A 17328-nucleotide genomic window follows, 5' to 3' on the forward strand; every position below is an offset into this window, starting at 1 on the left:
GCTCGTTTAACCATTCACCTGTTGAAGGACATTTGCACTGATTCCAATTTTGGGGTGTTACAAATAAAGCAGCTATCAACATATACAGGTTTTTGTGCGGGCATAGTCTGCATTACTCTGGGATAAATGCCTCACACTGCAATTGTTGGATCTTATGGTAAGTGCATGTTTAGTTATATAAGAACCTGCCAAATTATTTTTCAGAGTAGCTGGACCATTCTATATTCCCACTAGCAATCAAGAAGTCATGACAGCTTTCTACAGCCTTGCCAGGATTTGGAGTTTGTCACTGTTTTTAGTTTTAGCCATCCTGATAGGTGTACAGCGATATGGGATTGTGGTTTTAGTCTCATTCCCCTAACGGCTAGTGATGTTGAACATCTTTTCATATGTTTATTTACCATCTGTATATGCTTTCTGGTGAATGATCTTCCTATCTTTTGCCCATGTTCTAATTGGATTGTGTTTTTACTGCTGGGTTTGAGAGTTCTGCATGTATTCTAGACAGCAACGTGTTCTCAGATACTTGGTTTGTAAATCTTTTTGCCCAATCTGTAGCTTGTCTTTCAACCTCTTCACAGAGGTTTTCACAGAGAAAAAGATTTTTAATTTTGATGAGATGAAATTTACTAACTTTTCCTTTTATGGATCATGCTTTTGATATTTAGTCTAAGAACTTTTCATCTATCACTATGTCTTAAAGATTTTCTATTTTTCCCTCCTTAAAGTTTATAGCTATAAATTTTACATTTCAGTCTGTGGTCTATTTTGAGTTAATTTTTATATAAGGTGTGAGGTTTAAGGTTGTAGCTGGGTCCCTCTTGTGGGTTCTGCCCACTGATTTTACTATCTCTTGTCAGAAATAGGAGTTTCAGGCCAGCAGAGAAAGTGAGTCCTTCCACAGGCCACTTAGTTTGGGCAGGACTCTGATTTGACCCCACCTGCTAGTGGTGTTAGCTTTGCCTGATGTCAGAGGGACTCCCATTCAATCCAGAGGAAAAATGGGCAGAAGTAATTTTTCAGATTCCATTCTTACAATTGAAGAACTTGCAAGGCTTTAGTTACATCTATACATTGGCTGTTGACTCAGTCCATGAGAGAGAGAGAAAGTTCATTTGTTTTGTAAAAAAAGCAATTAGCAAAAATGTATACTAAATGTGTTTTATTGTACACATATTTTATATAAGTATGGGATTTTTACTTAAACAGTGAGCACAGATCAATTAGCTCTAAAACATAATTTGAGAGATGATGTAAAATAGTGTTAATATTGACAATAAAAGCCACTTTTATTCATTAGGTGGTTTTCTATTCCTAGTACTGAACACTATGTTATATCAGATTACCTCTAATGCTTAAAATAATCCCACAAAAGTAGGAACTGTTCTCTTTATTTCATGGCTCAGTCATTTAAAGTCCAAATGTTTAGTTAGCTTACAGAGGAGCAGGTAGGTGGCAAATGCAAGAGATATGCATGGAGTCCAGGCTAATGTGAACTGAAGGCTGGTGTTCTTTCCACTGGAAGGCTTAGAGTCTTAGAGATAAAACGTGAGATGAAAACGAACACAGAGGGGATGAATGTATAACACAGTCATCATGGTCATAAGTCCAGGAAAAGGGAGGTCAGTGCTACCTGAGCAGTGTTTGTAACTTTCAAGAAAAAAAGCATAACTGACTGCCCCACTGCCATCATTTCACATGGGTCTTTCACGGTCCTTTCAGCTTGTGGGCTCTGAAGGCCAAGGTGAAGGCTGCACCCGCCATTTCTCTAGCCTTCTGTAATTTTTACAGCATACTTTAAATGGTGCTTGTAATGATGCTTTACATTCATTTTGTCCCAGAGGATTTATGAGAGAGAGTGAGGAGAGAGAGAGAGAAAAAGAGAGAGTAAAGAACAAAAAGAAAGAAAGAAAGAAAGAAAGAAAGAAAGAAAGAAAGAAAGAAAGAAAGAAAGAAAGAAAGAAAGAAAGAAAGAAAGAAAGAAAGAAACGAAGGAAGGAAGGAAGGAAGGAAGGAAGGAAGGAAGGAAGGAAGGAAGGAAGGAAGGAAGAAAGGAAGGAAGGAAGGAAAAAAAAAATCTGGCCTTCTCTCTTTAGTTTCTACAGAAAGGAAGAACCATCAATGTTTATGAGAATTTAAGCCCAGAAAACTATCTCCTTAATTAAGCTACTTTGCCTATGTATTAACAAACAAAACGTCACATGGCAATATGTGTGTTGTGGTTCAAATAGTCACCCCTAATAGTTGAGGGGTCTCTTTTTTTATTATTATTATTCAAGAAATCCAATTAGCAAAATTGTCCTTTTCTTACTTTGAGAGGTAATGAGTAATTTCTAATGTAAACATTGATGTTGCTGAAAGCCGTTTACCCCCAACTAAACAAACAAGTGTACTGACCTTCACAAAGCTGTTCTGACACTGTCCATCACCACTGGGGATTCGGAAGTGGTTGTCAAAGCTGATCTCCAGGTGATTACTTTCATGAGTAATGACTGTCCAGGAACATCGGCTGTTTTCGGGAAAATTCTGAGGCCAGTGAGGGGATCTGATTGTACCATTATCTGAGTGAAGTATTCCACCACAGCCTTAAAAACATCATGGAAAAAGTCCTTAATTTGCGAGGAAAACACAATTCTGGTAACCTAAGACTTCTCGAGGAGACACATTTCTAAATGGGAGATTTCAGTTCATCTTGCCTCACACATGAATCACTGGCCTTTGGGGCAGGTTTGCCAGAAGAACGCTCAATAAATGTAAGGTGCACTGAATCCACAAGAAGCTTCAGCTGTTACTGTTTTGTTACACCTCTATGAGCTCCACTGGGAACCCTAATCCCTGCCATAAAGACAGGCTGCTATCCTGTCTGCAAACAATACAATATGTTTCACTCCCTTAGAGGCTATCTAATATCTGTGGCCCAACAATCTCAAATTCTGTGTTTTCTTACCAGTAACCTATGAGAGCACAAGTCTATACTCATTTGTAATTTTATTCTAACACACAGGACTAGAGAAAATGATTCTGAAGAGAGGGAAATTCTTCCATTAAGTATCCTGATTCATTCATATTGAAACGTTGATGGATGAAAACAAATTACATGGATTGACATAAAGAAAAATCTATTAATAGAATTATTTTATACTGTTGAAATATGTACTTAAGACATGACAAAAGAAAAAAGTACAAACTCAAGACAAAATGAAGTCAAATTAAAAAGTCTTCCCTGAATCTTTTACTTTTAAACCCTTGGAAAACCAGTGGTTCATCTAAAATGTCCCTCTGACTTCAACAGCAGCCAGTAGTTTAATGAGGGAAAGTTTGATTCATTCCACAACGATCCTCACAATATCTTTGACTCGCCTAGAAAGAATTGTCTCGTGTGTGTGATACTGCAAGGCATTAAAGAAATCCTGACTAAAGTTTCTTACATTTCCTTGGAATTTCCCTAAAGTTTATATTTTATAAGCACAAAAGCTATGTCTTTTGAAACCAAATCTATGACAATTTGCCACATACTCCAGGCAAAGTATTCATTCTAAATCACACATCTTGTCATTTTGCTACTCAATACTTTTCAGGGGCTCCCCATTGCTTAAGGGACAATATGGAAGCCAAACTCCTTCATGATGTGAACTGCTTCTCTTCCTGCCCTCAGCTCACCACTCAGCAATCTGCCTCCATGCTCCGAATATGTTAAATTACTTGTGACTACAATGTATCTTTTCTATTACTTGTTCCCTGGTTGTGCCTGTGCCTTTTTGCCTATGGAGGCAGCAGGGTGAAATGTTCAGATCAAAGTTTCTGGGCACCACTGTCTTTATTGAAATCCTGACTCTCCTGATTATTAGCTGCACCATTATCATCTACGTGACCTGGGAAAAACATCAACCCATGTATCCTAAATTTCTGCCTACACAAAATGGAGAACATGTGCATCCATACTGTGTCTTTCTTACAGGGTTGCTACATGAGATGACACATGGAAACATTATCATTGAGTCTGACAAGAGAGTAGATACAAAATGTACACTTTTTGAATTAGTTAATACATGTTAAGAATACCTCAATGAAAAAAGACAATAAGTACAGAGAACGCTTTTTTTTTTTTTGTTACCTAAAGTTTGTGTGTTCCACGTAGCATAAAATCCACCACTTTGCACCGAATGGTCTGAGTTAAAAATCACCACCAGCTGGTTAGAACCAGACTGTATTGGCCTTGGGTTTGAACTTCCACAGTATTGTCCTATTATGGACGATCCAGGAGAACCACCATTCCTGACAGTGACAGAGTCCCAAGCACAAGTTGAATGGGCTTCAATATCAAAGTCACTAAATGTAAGCTGTGGGAGAAAAAAGAAATAATGAGGCACTCCGAGTTGTAAGTGAGCTTGTCTATCTAGAGTTAGATGAGGTCCTCACAAGTCCTTTCATTTTGTTTTAATTTACATAATTTTGTATTTATGTCTCCTATTTAATTGTCCCCTGCCCTCCTCTCTTTGTCCTTATTGAAGTTCCTCCAGGATATAATGAGAGGGGATATTTCTTTCCAAACTGAAGTCATGCAGGGGCCTCCCACAGTCCCCTAGGCTGGGATGGCATCTCATATCACTGAAGACACGTCTCTTCTGGATGGGGAATTATCTTCTCTACATAGCTTCTTCTATCTTGAAGAAGAGAGTATGTTCTTCATTAATTGTAAACTTATATATGCCAATAGATGTACTCTAACGAGGAAATTTTAGGGAGAACATGATCTAGTCACAAGATCAAAGCTTACTAATTGCTTATTTAAAGCATTCTGTTCCCACAGAGGACGTGCTATTGGAGTTGTATAGTCTCAGAAGTACGTTACTCAGGCATCAGAACTCACGGTGATGGTGTGTCCTTGTGGCGCTTCCAACAACCAAGAACAGTGGGTCAAGCTGTCATAAGAGGCTGGATAGTTCGGACTTGCGATGACTCCACTCTCACCCATCTGTATGCCACCACAGTCTGAAATTAGATTTGTAAGCTTCCAAATAAGATAGGGGGAAAAAAACCTGCAAAGCTGAAGTCAGTAGTACTTACAGCTGTCATGTTTTATGATTTACAAAAATACAATAAATGAATAAATTGATGAAATTGGATAAAAGCAAAGTAAAACTGGGTGGGAGATTAGAAATAAAGAGAGTCCCATATACAGAGTCACATAGTAAAAACAGGCTCAAATTTAGCACAAAGGAGAAGGAAGATAATCTACCATAAATGGAGAATAATTATACATGTGTATCACTGAGCGTAAATATTTATTTTGTCCGTAGTAAGGACAAAATAAATAATATTGCCTTTGTTGAAAAACCTAGGCCAGTGAAAATGAATAGAAGCTTGAAGAATATGAGCAGTATCATAACTAAAGACCTTGTTATTTGATAATAACTATATATCTGTAGTCAGCTCTCAAATTGAAAAACAGATACATTTCTAAAGCATAGTATGGCATGACGTTTCACACAAATAATGCTGCTTCCTGAAGTCTGACTTTTTTTTCAGTCTAATAAAGAAAAATCAATGGGCAAGAAGGTTGATTAAATAGATAATCAATCTCACTCCTTCTCCCAAACAACCATTTGATTATAACACACACACAAAAAAATGGTTAGATAAAACTATAATCCAAACATAATTTGACTCATAGCCAAACTGAATGGAAAGGAAGGAGATCTCTCAAATCAACAAACAAGTATACTCAATAAGTATACTCAAATTCTGAGGGGTAATCTCAATCAGAGAATGTAATTTGGAATGTTTTATTGACCTTAGCAACAAAACCAATAGCTACTTAGAAATAAATCTAACAAAATATTTGTGAGATCTTCGTGGCAAATATTATAAAATTTTGTCGATTATTTTACTGCCAGAGTTTGAGAGTTTAGTCATAAGTCTTACCTGTAAAGGAATACTCTGCATGGAATCCAACGTGTTCCACATGTTCGTTGGTGACAAAGTGTATCCATACCTGAGAATAAGGGATAACCAGCGGCATTGCAGGAGTTGAAGGTCCACACAATCTCCATATCAGAGGTCCATCAGCATTACCTGAACAAAATAACACACTGACACTGAGTGCCATTTATCTAGCTTTTGAGAAATATGGTCAATGAATTCAATAGGAATCAGTAATAAAAAACACTTCAAGGTAGTCATTGACACACCTTTAAATTCTGTTTTCATAGCAGACATCTTTGTCAGCCACAAAAGAAAGAGGCCCCCCAAGAGGGTAAAAGAAAATAAATTAAAAAAAAATGCTTTTGTTGTTGTTGTTGTTGTTGTTGTTGTTGTTGCATGGACCTCTTTCTCTACTGGAGGTGCCATCTTGTTCCAATTTGCGTTTTCATAATTATTTTAGCATATTAAACAGAGACACAGCAAATTTTTAAAAAAGCTTTTGAATGTGCCTTTTTTTAGGGAGTAAGAAACATAATACCAACAGTGACAAAATATATCATCAAGATAAAAGCGACCTAACATTTTGATGATTTCTTCACTATATTTAATCAACTAAAATAAATGAGAAATTCAATACTCAGGCCAAGAACTATCAGATTAGTAACTGAATATTTTTACGAAGATTACTTTTCACAGCAATTTGAGCCCCCACTTATCTGCTCTCTGTTTTTTCAGTCAGACAACATTACTGATCTTATAAGTCAACAAAGTATAGTATTTTAACTGTCTCTAAAATGAGGGAATAGAGAGAATATTCACATTTAACTGACTGAAACTTGATCTACAGCTGCTCTTGCTTGATTCTATAAGCCAGTGGTTTTGAGGTAGGTGGTGGTGGGGAGGGTTTATCAGAATCTCATGGGGAGAGCATTCTCAAGCTACAATATCCATTTCCCTCATAAGCATTCTCTCAATTTATCTACCTCAGAGTGCCCAGATGAATCCCCTGCTGTGGCGGGTAGTCTGTGACTACACCCTTTATCAAATTCTCCTTCTAGAAAAGTCTGTCCTCCATGTTCTCAAGGCCAGCATCGATTCCTATAGTTGTCCCAGAACATTTGCCACCAGCAAACTACATTACCTTCTGTTGCTTTCAGCCTCCTTTCCTTTAAATTTTGCAACAACATAAAATTTGGTGAACCTCTGACAGTATAGAATCTACAATGTTACTGTGTGTCCTCATTTTTTTTTTTTTAATGAGGAAAAAAGTGTCAGGATAATGATGGGGGCAATTTGATAGATACCCTATGTGTTGACTATAAGAAAAAAGTAAAACAGATTCATCTTCCATGAATGAAGATATTTAAAAATTCTTAAGGGAGTTATGGTTTACCAACTACACCTCAATCCTTTCCTGAAAACAAAGACAAACTTGACTGCTCTGGGGACGATTCTTCCATTAGCCTCCATGTGCTTCCCCATCTGATGTGTTCCAAAACTTCTTTTGACTTCTAAGGCCTAAGTAGAAATCCACAGTCTCTTTTGTGAATCCCGAAAGTTCAGTAATCCATTGACATTTTGACCATTTTATGTTGCAGTCTCTGAGGAAAGGAGTCTTGAGAAGTAGATGATAATTGAAGGGACTACCTGAACTCATTGAGAAAGCAAAGACAAACCAGAATCTATCCTGGGTAAACCTCACATCAAATTAAGACATAGGGTCTAGTTTTAAACACTGATCCCTCTCCTTCACTATTTCCTCAGCTGGGCATAAACAGAATTATGACTTTGCCTGAACAACATTCTTTTGGATCTTATGTACATATATTATATTACAACAATTGGACTCCTTTTGCTGTTGGTGGTCTCCAGACATAAGAAGAATACTGTAAACGGGAGAAGTGGTCCTTGATTGAACTCACCCACTCGGAACTCTAGGACATCAAATTGACAGTCTTGGTGACTTTCTAGGTGAAAAGCCTCAAAATGAATGTAAATGGATGAATTTCCCTCATTTGGATTGCTGAGAGTCCATTCACAGTTTAGATTTCTTGAGTAATTACTGACTCCATTATAGCCAGGAGAAGTAAAGTTTCCTTCAGGGGAATTTGTTAGGGACCCGCCACACACTAAAAAAAAACAAAAAGCAAGAGAGAAAGCAGTAGTAAGATTGATGCCATAGCAAAAGATACAAACAACAAAGGAACAATTGCTAAAATAACAGCAGCAACATTTTTACTGATTTGATTTGTTTTTCTAGGTGGAGGGAAGGTTGTGGGTGGCTCACACGTGCAGACGATGGAAGAAGCTTCTGTGGGTTTCGAATGAAAGATGTGCAACAATAAACAGCTTCACTTCCTTGTAGATGCAGATGAAGTGGGTGGGTTTGGCTGTGTGTCAGTATCTCCTAATTTGAGCCTGCCATTCATTAATATTGAATTTAGAGGAAAATCGAAATGTAATGGTGGTCCCGATGGCATCTGATTAGCAATTCCCCACTTGACCCCAAAATTTAAATGGATGAAACAGATCATATAACATTGGAATGCCAATGAATTTGCCCCTTTGAATAGGGAATGGACATTCCTGGTATCAATAAAATGATGTAAAAGGGATATATATATATATATATATATATATATATATATATATATATATATAGTTCCATTCTTCCTAAATTTAAAAACTCTTAGATAATGACACCAATCTAGAAAGTAGAAGGATGTTTAGAATAGAAAGTCCATATGTATCTTGTTTTATTTTTAAATACTCTATGTCAAATGGGAACTACTCGTTTATTTACACTGGAAATGTGTAAAATATGTCTGTCTTCAATGAGTGTAGTTATTCTCTAGAAGCGAGTTACCTCCTGTGAGGTAGATAACCTCTCAGCACAAAATAATTGATGGAGGACTACAGGACTGGAAACCAACTGTCACGGCAACGTTGCATGGTACTCAACTAGAAGTTCTTCTAACAGCCTTTCCTTTTTCTTTTTTTTCTTTTTTCTTTTTTTAATTTATTGGGGTGACAATTGTTAGTAAAATTACATAGATTTCAGGTGCACAATTCTGTAATACATCATCTATAAATCCCATTGTGTGTTCACCACCCGGAGTCCGTTCTCCTTCCATCACCATATATTTGACCCCCCTTACCCTCTAACAGCCTTTTTGAAAGTTTTAATTACAATGGCCATTTTCTTTCCAAAACCAAAGGTTGTTTTGCTTGGTTTTATTTGGCATGGGTTTTCTATCTGGTTATGTATGTCTGTTTCACGTAGAAGTTCCTGAGTGTAACTTGGGTCACTAAAGTGAAAATAGCTGGTGCTGCTATTGGCAGTAGCTGTGGGGCATCTGCACTGCATATGTATTTATAGCATCCTATATTACCTGCATCTTCACTGGATGTGTAGGAAGCAGTGAAGCCTCCATATGGCCTGGATCCATCAGTGAAATAAATGACTTCCATGGTATTTCCTGAAGATTTGATCTCATTGCTTCCATTCACACTGCTACACAGCTTCGCAAGCTGGGGTGAGTTACTTCTGAGGCCATTGAGTACCTGTTGGAAAAACAGTTTAACATTTAGACACACAGTCCATCTTACTAAATATGTCCTAGGAGGTTACAGTCCCAGCCCAGACACACTTCCTTCTAAGGAAACTTAGTGCTAAAAGAAATTACTTAGCAATAAGGGCTCAGGCTCCTAGCGCAGTGCCACAAACCACTATGCTACCCAGAATGCATTTTGTGGCCTCGGGGTCACTTCACCAAATGGAAATACTGTGGTAATGCCCTCCTGCCATGTAGTAACAAATGAAAAACTGCTGTACTCTTTGCAACTGGTAACCGTGCTCTAAATGTAAAGTAGATATTCCAATATGGTTACATCTTAGTTCACAGAGTTCACTGATGGGCAGTTTTTCTTAACAATGCAGCAGGACCTTTGATATTTGGAGTGAAGGCTTAAATGCCAGTCTCTGATGATTTCAAGTATATAATGACTCAAATATTCTTAAATGCTTTGAGAAGTAATTTTAAAAAATCAATCTCAATATCAATAATTCTTTCCTGATTACTAATGGATTCAAGCTTCAATTTTTTTACTAATTTGAATTTTGAAAAATGGATTAGAGTATTGTTCATTCCAAAAATATTAAACAATAACTCTAGTTAGGCACATAGTTATAACAATTGGCAAAGCCCTAATTTGCTTCTGTACAAAACCAACTAAAGGTTTTAGCATGCCTGGTTTTCACAGTTGAAGAAAAATCCAGCAGTAACTAAACAAGATTGACTGAATGATTGATATTCCTGTTTTTAGAAAGGATTTGAGTGGCTTACAATTAGAAATAATGATTTAGAATATGACATTAAAAGCTCTAGAGGAGAATGTGTCCCACAACAAAAGATGTAAGTTCTTTTTTTATTTACTTCAATTGATCATTAAATTTAGCTCTGGGAGCTTCTGGTTTAAAGTGTCTTCCAGCTCACAGGACCAGACTCAGCATTTCCTATCATTTTCTGAATGCAAACAAAATGCCAGGCTCTGCTAATCACCCACGGGGACTACCTGATTGAACTAGCACAATACCCTCGCAAACACATGATATTATCCCTGCTTTCCAGATGAAGACATTAGAATTCAGACAGATTATGCAATTTGCTGAAGTTCAAAGAGCTAGTAATAGTAGAACTGGTATTCGAGCCATCCCTCTAATTCCAAACCACGAAGTAATGCATAAGGAAACAGAAGATGACAAACATTTCAATAATACGGGAAACACGAATGTGTAACACCTGCCAGAATCAAAGGGGATTATTAGCAACTACAGGCTAATGGAACATGCTGGAAACCATGATCGAGGACATTTATCCCTGTCCCACTGTCAGCCCTGAACTTAGAATCAAAATGACTGACAATTGTGCAGGCATCCATGTACCACATGAACTCCTGCGTTTAGAAGCAACCAGTGTGATGCTTCTACTTCCCTCTTCCATTTCTGTTTGTACTCAGTAACTGCAACTCCCAGAAAATGAGGTAGGAAGTAGGCATATGAGATTAGGACAAGCTCTACAACTTGCTATATGCAGGAATAAAATCAGGCACATAGCTCATTGGCGTGCACGCTGGATGGTGTAGCTTTTCCTCTTCTCCATCTGGACAGAATGGCAGACAGGCAGCTGGATTAGGAGGAATTGTATGCTTAGGCCAGCTGGGTCAGATGCTAGTCTAGATGCAGTGCGTTTAAACCTGTAGGTCTTAGGAAGTCTTCCTTCCTTCCTCTTCTCCTCCCTCCTTCGGTGTCTGTCTGTCTGTCTATCTCTGCTCTCTCTCTGTCTATCTGTGTCTCTCTCTCTCTCTCTCTCACACACAGACACACACACACACACACACACACACACAAAACACACACAAGTTCTCAAGTAAATAAAGGGTGAGCAGAGGGCAAGCCTCATCCCTTTGTTTGGAGCAGAGTGAAGAAGAAATAAAACGAACATTAAACCTATAAAAATATATTTCAAAGGGAAGGAATGTGAACATCATATTAAAGATTCAGAAAAAAAATTCATTCTGAAACTGTTTTTGCTGAAGTGTTAACCTCCCCAGGAGAAAAGACCTGTAGATAGGACATTTGTAGTTTCCGCTAATTGAATGGCCAAGGCTCCCTCTGTCACCTCCCATGAAGCCAACATGTCGACAGCTCCTGTCATGCACATGGAGCTTCCAATCTCCATTTAGTACTTTATTCTTAAATATAAATGAACAGTCAAGGGTCATCAGACCATTAGAGAAATGTCTAATGTCAAAGGCAGAGACCAATACACGTAAATAAGAAATAGGAACATAAAGGAAATTCACGCCAAAAGAAGTAACATACTTCAAAACTATGATTCATATAGTCATATATGTATGTGAATATATTGAATATATATGATATTTAGAAATAAATAATATATTCAAAAAATAAAGGTAAAATAAGGACAATTCTAGGTATATATATTCTCAAAAACTTTATCACCCATGTCCACTTCCTTAGGAAGCTATAAGAACACATGCTTCACCAAAAGAGGAAATTAATCAAGGGAAAGGCTCATATCATAAAACCAGGTACCCAGCCCAGGAGAGGAATAAAGAGACTTAGAAATTTGATGGTGAAGAGAAATCCCAAGATGACAGCTGGCATCAGGCTTGCAGCTGATGGACAGAGATCCAAGGAAGGATATTGCTAAGGAAAGTGAATGAAAATGATAGATGTGTTTTATTATATAAGGTAGGGACGGACACCTGGAGTAGTGGAAAGTGTGTGGAAGAATCAGTGATGCATAGAAAAACCAAGAAAATGCAAAAAGAACGTTATTAGTACTTGAAAAAACAAAAGCAAATGCTACCACAGTACATTGCCTGGCTTAGGTGGGAATGGTGTTTGCAAAACCATAACACATAAACAACACCTTTGACATAGCATTTTGGAAGAAAGTTGGGGGAGTATGTGAAGTATGCATATCCGTTGTGCATTTGTGGTGGGGGTTGTGGCTGGCTTGTGAAGAGAGCTAAATCCTCATCTTCCATAGTTGGATGTAGATAGATTATGTCTAAGACTGAAAAATAAAGAAGTAGCAGAAGGGGAATATTATTTTGAAATAATGACAGAAATTCCACAAGAAGTAGCTAAAAGAGTTGAAACTGGATGCCTTTGGCATCTATGATTCAGAGATGAGGAAATGAGAAGATGTGGTTCAGAATTTGTGGTTATTACGTAAATTTTATTTTAATTATTTGAGTTCTAGAACTATGACCCTTCTTCTTATCTTTCCTGTAGGGTATGTGAAAATTCTGCTGGTAAGATTCTTAATAATCATTACATTCAATATGATGTAAACTATGGAAACAATTTTTTAAAAAAACTATTAGCATATACATCAAAATTTTAACAATGTGTGCAGAATTCCAAGTACTTTTATATTTTTTTATTATCTGAACTCTCCCAATTTCAGTCAATAAGCATCCATTATATTTATAATCAGAAAAATAGATTAAAATTAGTATACAAATGAACTTATGTCACATGGTTACAAGTACATAATATTATTCATTGCCAAGAAAATACTACAAAATTTGGTATAGTGGGAGTAGTTAATTTTTCCCTACATCATCCTTTTTTCTATATATTCATTCAATAATAGGAAAAATGTTCCTTTAAAATAAGCAAATGTAGTCCAACATTTCCTGGCTTTCAAATAAAACATATATTTTTTTCTCAATATCTGATGAAAAACAACACTTCAGTCCTTCAAATATTAGAACTTGGCAAATTTGAAGCTTGAATATGATCATTTTAGGGCAATGCAAAATGGTAGTAACATACAAAAATGTTTCATGTCTTTGAAATTCACTACCCAACAGAAGACAATTAAATGGAAAACAGAACTGGCTTGTTTCTAAAATGATAAGGACGGTATTTCCACTATTCATTCATTCAACAACTATTGTCTCTCTCTTATGTGCCAGGCACTGGGGATTCAGCAACGAAAGAAACTTAAGTGCATGTCCTAATGGAACTCACATCCTAGTGGGGGGAGCAGACAATAAACAGCCAAACAAATATATATGTGGAATGTCAGCTGGTGTGAAATGCTATGAAAACAATCACAAGGAGAAAGGGAGAGGCCACGGTGGGGTCTACTTAACGTGGGGTGCTTACGGAAGGTGTATGGATCAATCATTTGAGCAGAGACCTGAATGAAGTGAGAGAGTGAACCTGGCAGCCATCTAGACTGAGGAAACAGTGCATGTGAAGCAGGTTATGGGAGCATCTTAACACATTCAAAGAACCTAAAAGAGGCCAGTATGGCTGCATCCTGGGGAGCAAAAGAGGAGGGGAGTTTGAGATAAGACACCAGGGTAGGAAAAGGAAGGGGCGGCGAGCGGGCCACTGTAAAGTTTTGGGACTTTCCTCTGAGTGAGAAACATAATCTAATTTATGTTTACACCCATCACAATGGCTGCTGTGATGAGACTACACAGAGACAAGGATGGAAATAGGAAGACCAGTTGGAAGTTATTAAAATACATCTAAGTGCTTGGGGATGATGGTAGTTGTGGAAATGATAAGTAGTTAGAGTCTGGATCTTTTTAGAAGATACAGCCATTGGGACTTGCCTATGGATGTAATATAAGATGTGAGAGAAAGGACTCCAAAAGAGACATCAAGATTTTTGACCTGAGCGACCAGAAGTTTGGAATCATTATTGACTTAGGTAAGAAAGACAGAGTAAAGGGCAAGTTAGGTGGGGAAATACACTAAGATTAACCTACAATCACAGCAGTACATACGCATATAGATCTGTCATTTCACAGTGACTCTTCTTTCACACTCACAGACTTTGCTTGCTTTTGCTAAGGGAAGCTAAGAATGCTGAGGGTGTATCTGAAAGCATTTGAGCTGGGCCACATGGAGTGTGGGCAGCCATGAACTTCTGGGGGTCTTCAGTACTTCTGGCAGAGAACAGTCATCACACAGGAACACTCATCTGCTTAAACTTTGGGTGGTGGCTTGTTCTGTGACTGATCCCATTCAGCCATGTGCTACCTACCCATAGGCTTCACTTTTCTCTGTTTACCCAGTTTTGTCAAGTGTACTGATCACTGGCTTTTAAAATGTATCTTACCTATGACCCTGATGTATGTGGTGACAACTAATAGTCTCTTGAAACAGCTTTTACAAATATGGCGGTTTACTGTGATTTTGTTCTATCTGAAATACTAGAATTTGTCTGAGATACAGCTGCACGATGGGAATACTCCTGACCTAATTTTCTGACCATGATTTATGAGTCAATAAACTTAAACAATGGAATAGAACATTCCTGACTGCACGGGACACTTACTGTCACATGCTCACTGGTGCAGGATGGATGAGCTTCCAGCCTCAGGTTGTTAAAAGTTAGTGTGACCCGTCTTCCTTCCTGCACGGTGATTCTCCACACACAGATCCGGCCATGAGGATTTGGGTTCGGGTAGTTGGGAGATGTAAATATTCCAATGGGGCCCTGGAGATCCCCACCACACTCTGAATGGGAAAAGCAAAACAAAACAAAACCAAGAAAACATCCAATCAAATCAACCGACCCCTTCTATAAGGAATGTATTCAAAATTAAAGCATTTTATTATCCCACCAGACAAAACCCATTGCTCTTATTTATCACTATATGTAGGTGAGGACTTATACAGAACATTTGTGTTGACTTCGATCTATAATATTTAATCTTTGTTTCCATGCATGAGAGTTCACTGGTAGCATTTTATCATCATGGCCCAAGAAATGTGAGAAACCTATGCATGTGGTAGTCTTAGAGTCAGGAAAACCAGAAGGCTAAAGTCATCATCCAATTTTTTCAGACAAGGTCTTTATTTCACTTGCGTTTGTCAGGAAATTTGGAACGCAAATCTCGAGTAAGTGTAGGACTAATGGACTGGCTTTCTTCCGATGAGTAATGCAGTACAACTCCCACCCCCTTACGTCTCTCACAGCACTAGTTCCCTTCCTTTGTAGCATTGATCACAGCTTTGATTTTTCGCTTATTGGTGTGACTATTTGATTAATGTCTGCTCTCCAACTGTAAGGTCCAAGAAGACAGGGGTCATGTTTTTTCCATCTATTATAACACTGGGGCCGAGCATGGTGTCTATCCAGTGCAGGTGCTCAATAATACACATTTAAAAAAAGGTATACACATTTAAGAGATGTTATCTATGTATTACTTTTTGAAGTTGAATTGCATTACAGTAGTAATGTGTAGTATGATGTTCACTGAAAAATGGCATTAATCAAATGAATGCTAGCATCACCATGTGACAGACAGGAGAGTCAAAGAAAATGGTGGAAGCACGGTTGTCATTCAAAGAGTGCAAGACCATTTTGAAGTGATATTTGAAATTCGAGAATGTTGTGGAAGTACAATGACAATGGAGGCGTGAGGAGGCAACGGAACCTCCAACACACCTAACAATTGCACACATTCATGATAAGTTTGGTACAGTGTGAAGAAATTGAAATGGCATGTGCAGCGACACAAGTGGACACTTTGGTCAATGTTGCTCAAGCAGTAGTTCGCCATCATCAGAAGTGTCTGGACGCTGATGGTAACCACTTTGAGCACCTCTTGTAATAGCAGAAGTTAAACATGACTTGTATTCATCTTTTGTTATGGGTATATATTGAGTATTACAGTTTTAATACAGTTTTTTTTCCTTTTTTAAAATGTACATACATTTTTTTGGCACCCTCTGTGTGTGTGTGTGTGTGTGTGTGTGTGTGTGTGTATATATATATATATATATATATATATAGTGACTCAACTTACCTTCCAAGCTGGATTCAAACCGTAGTCTGAATCCTGAGGCAGTAAGAGATCCATCTGTGACAAACCTGACCAAAGCTACATTGCTAGAAGTGTCTACGCTGTCAGGAATGGTGTTTCCACAGTATCTGCCGAGTAAATTTCCTATGAGAGTCAAATAATGATGAAAATTTAACTGCTCCTTGAGGCATTCTACACGTATATAGACAATAATAAAAGACAAGATCCTGCCCATAAAGAAACGATAACCTCTGTCAAGAGAAGCAGGACAAACATGAATAAAAATAGATATATTCAAACACATGAAGACGTTTAACAAAAACTGCAACAAGTTAGGGTGAGGGCATCCCAGCACAATGAGGAAGGCTAGCTCATTTGGTTAAAGAAATGGTGTGAGGAAACAGAGCGACAAGTGGCCATCACATATAGTTTCCAGGCTACACTACAGGATGCCCCTCAGATAATTGCATATGGCACTGGAAGGTCTCAGCAGGAAGCAGATGACTTCCCAATACGGGCTCTCTCAGTGTGGTCTCCAGGGGCTTTGGACACCCACTGGACATGGGTGAACCCAGAGAGAGCAAAGCTGGCACTGCCCAGAGCTGACGGCTCTGTGCTTCTTCGTAAAAAATAGACCCAGTTTTACCTATCTTAGAAGTGAGGAAACTTCAGAGGTTGAATGTGTACATGTGAAAATAAACACCCCCAAAAGACAGCAGACATATTTCACTGACCAGAGGCGTGGTTTTCCCAGATCTCCACAAAGTCTTTTTCACAACCAGAGGAATTCTGAAGGTTAAAGTCTTCAAAATGGATGGTGAGATAGTGTCCTAAGGGACCCTGGAGATGCCACTCACAGAATAAATCATCTATATATGGAAGTGTTGGATAGCCGATGCTTTCGATGACACCACTTTGCCCTGTCACTCTGCCCCCACACCGGGCTGCAAAAAAAAAGCAATATTCTATTAGTGTTTTTTGTGTTTTTTTAATTTCACTAGCGTGTTTGACAACTTTGTGCCAAGTGAAAATGAA

At 38.0% G+C, this 17328-nt stretch overlaps 1 protein-coding gene across 1 annotated transcript in view; it reads right to left on the minus strand.

Moving 5' to 3' along the window:
- CUBN (cubilin) overlaps positions 1-17328 on the minus strand; it is a 237059-nt gene that overhangs the window by 57866 nt on the left and 161865 nt on the right. Inside the window, 9 exon segments of the mRNA XM_033100508.1 lie at positions 2398-2585; positions 4115-4340; positions 4871-4992; positions 5926-6075; positions 7848-8054; positions 9318-9489; positions 14820-15001; positions 16297-16437; positions 17028-17237. Of these exon segments, the coding sequence (XP_032956399.1) occupies positions 2398-2585; positions 4115-4340; positions 4871-4992; positions 5926-6075; positions 7848-8054; positions 9318-9489; positions 14820-15001; positions 16297-16437; positions 17028-17237 (1598 nt within the window).

The sequence above is a fragment of the Rhinolophus ferrumequinum genome, assembly GCF_004115265.2.
Source record: "Rhinolophus ferrumequinum isolate MPI-CBG mRhiFer1 chromosome 5 unlocalized genomic scaffold, mRhiFer1_v1.p scaffold_110_arrow_ctg1, whole genome shotgun sequence".
Classification (NCBI taxonomy): domain Eukaryota; kingdom Metazoa; phylum Chordata; class Mammalia; order Chiroptera; family Rhinolophidae; genus Rhinolophus; species Rhinolophus ferrumequinum.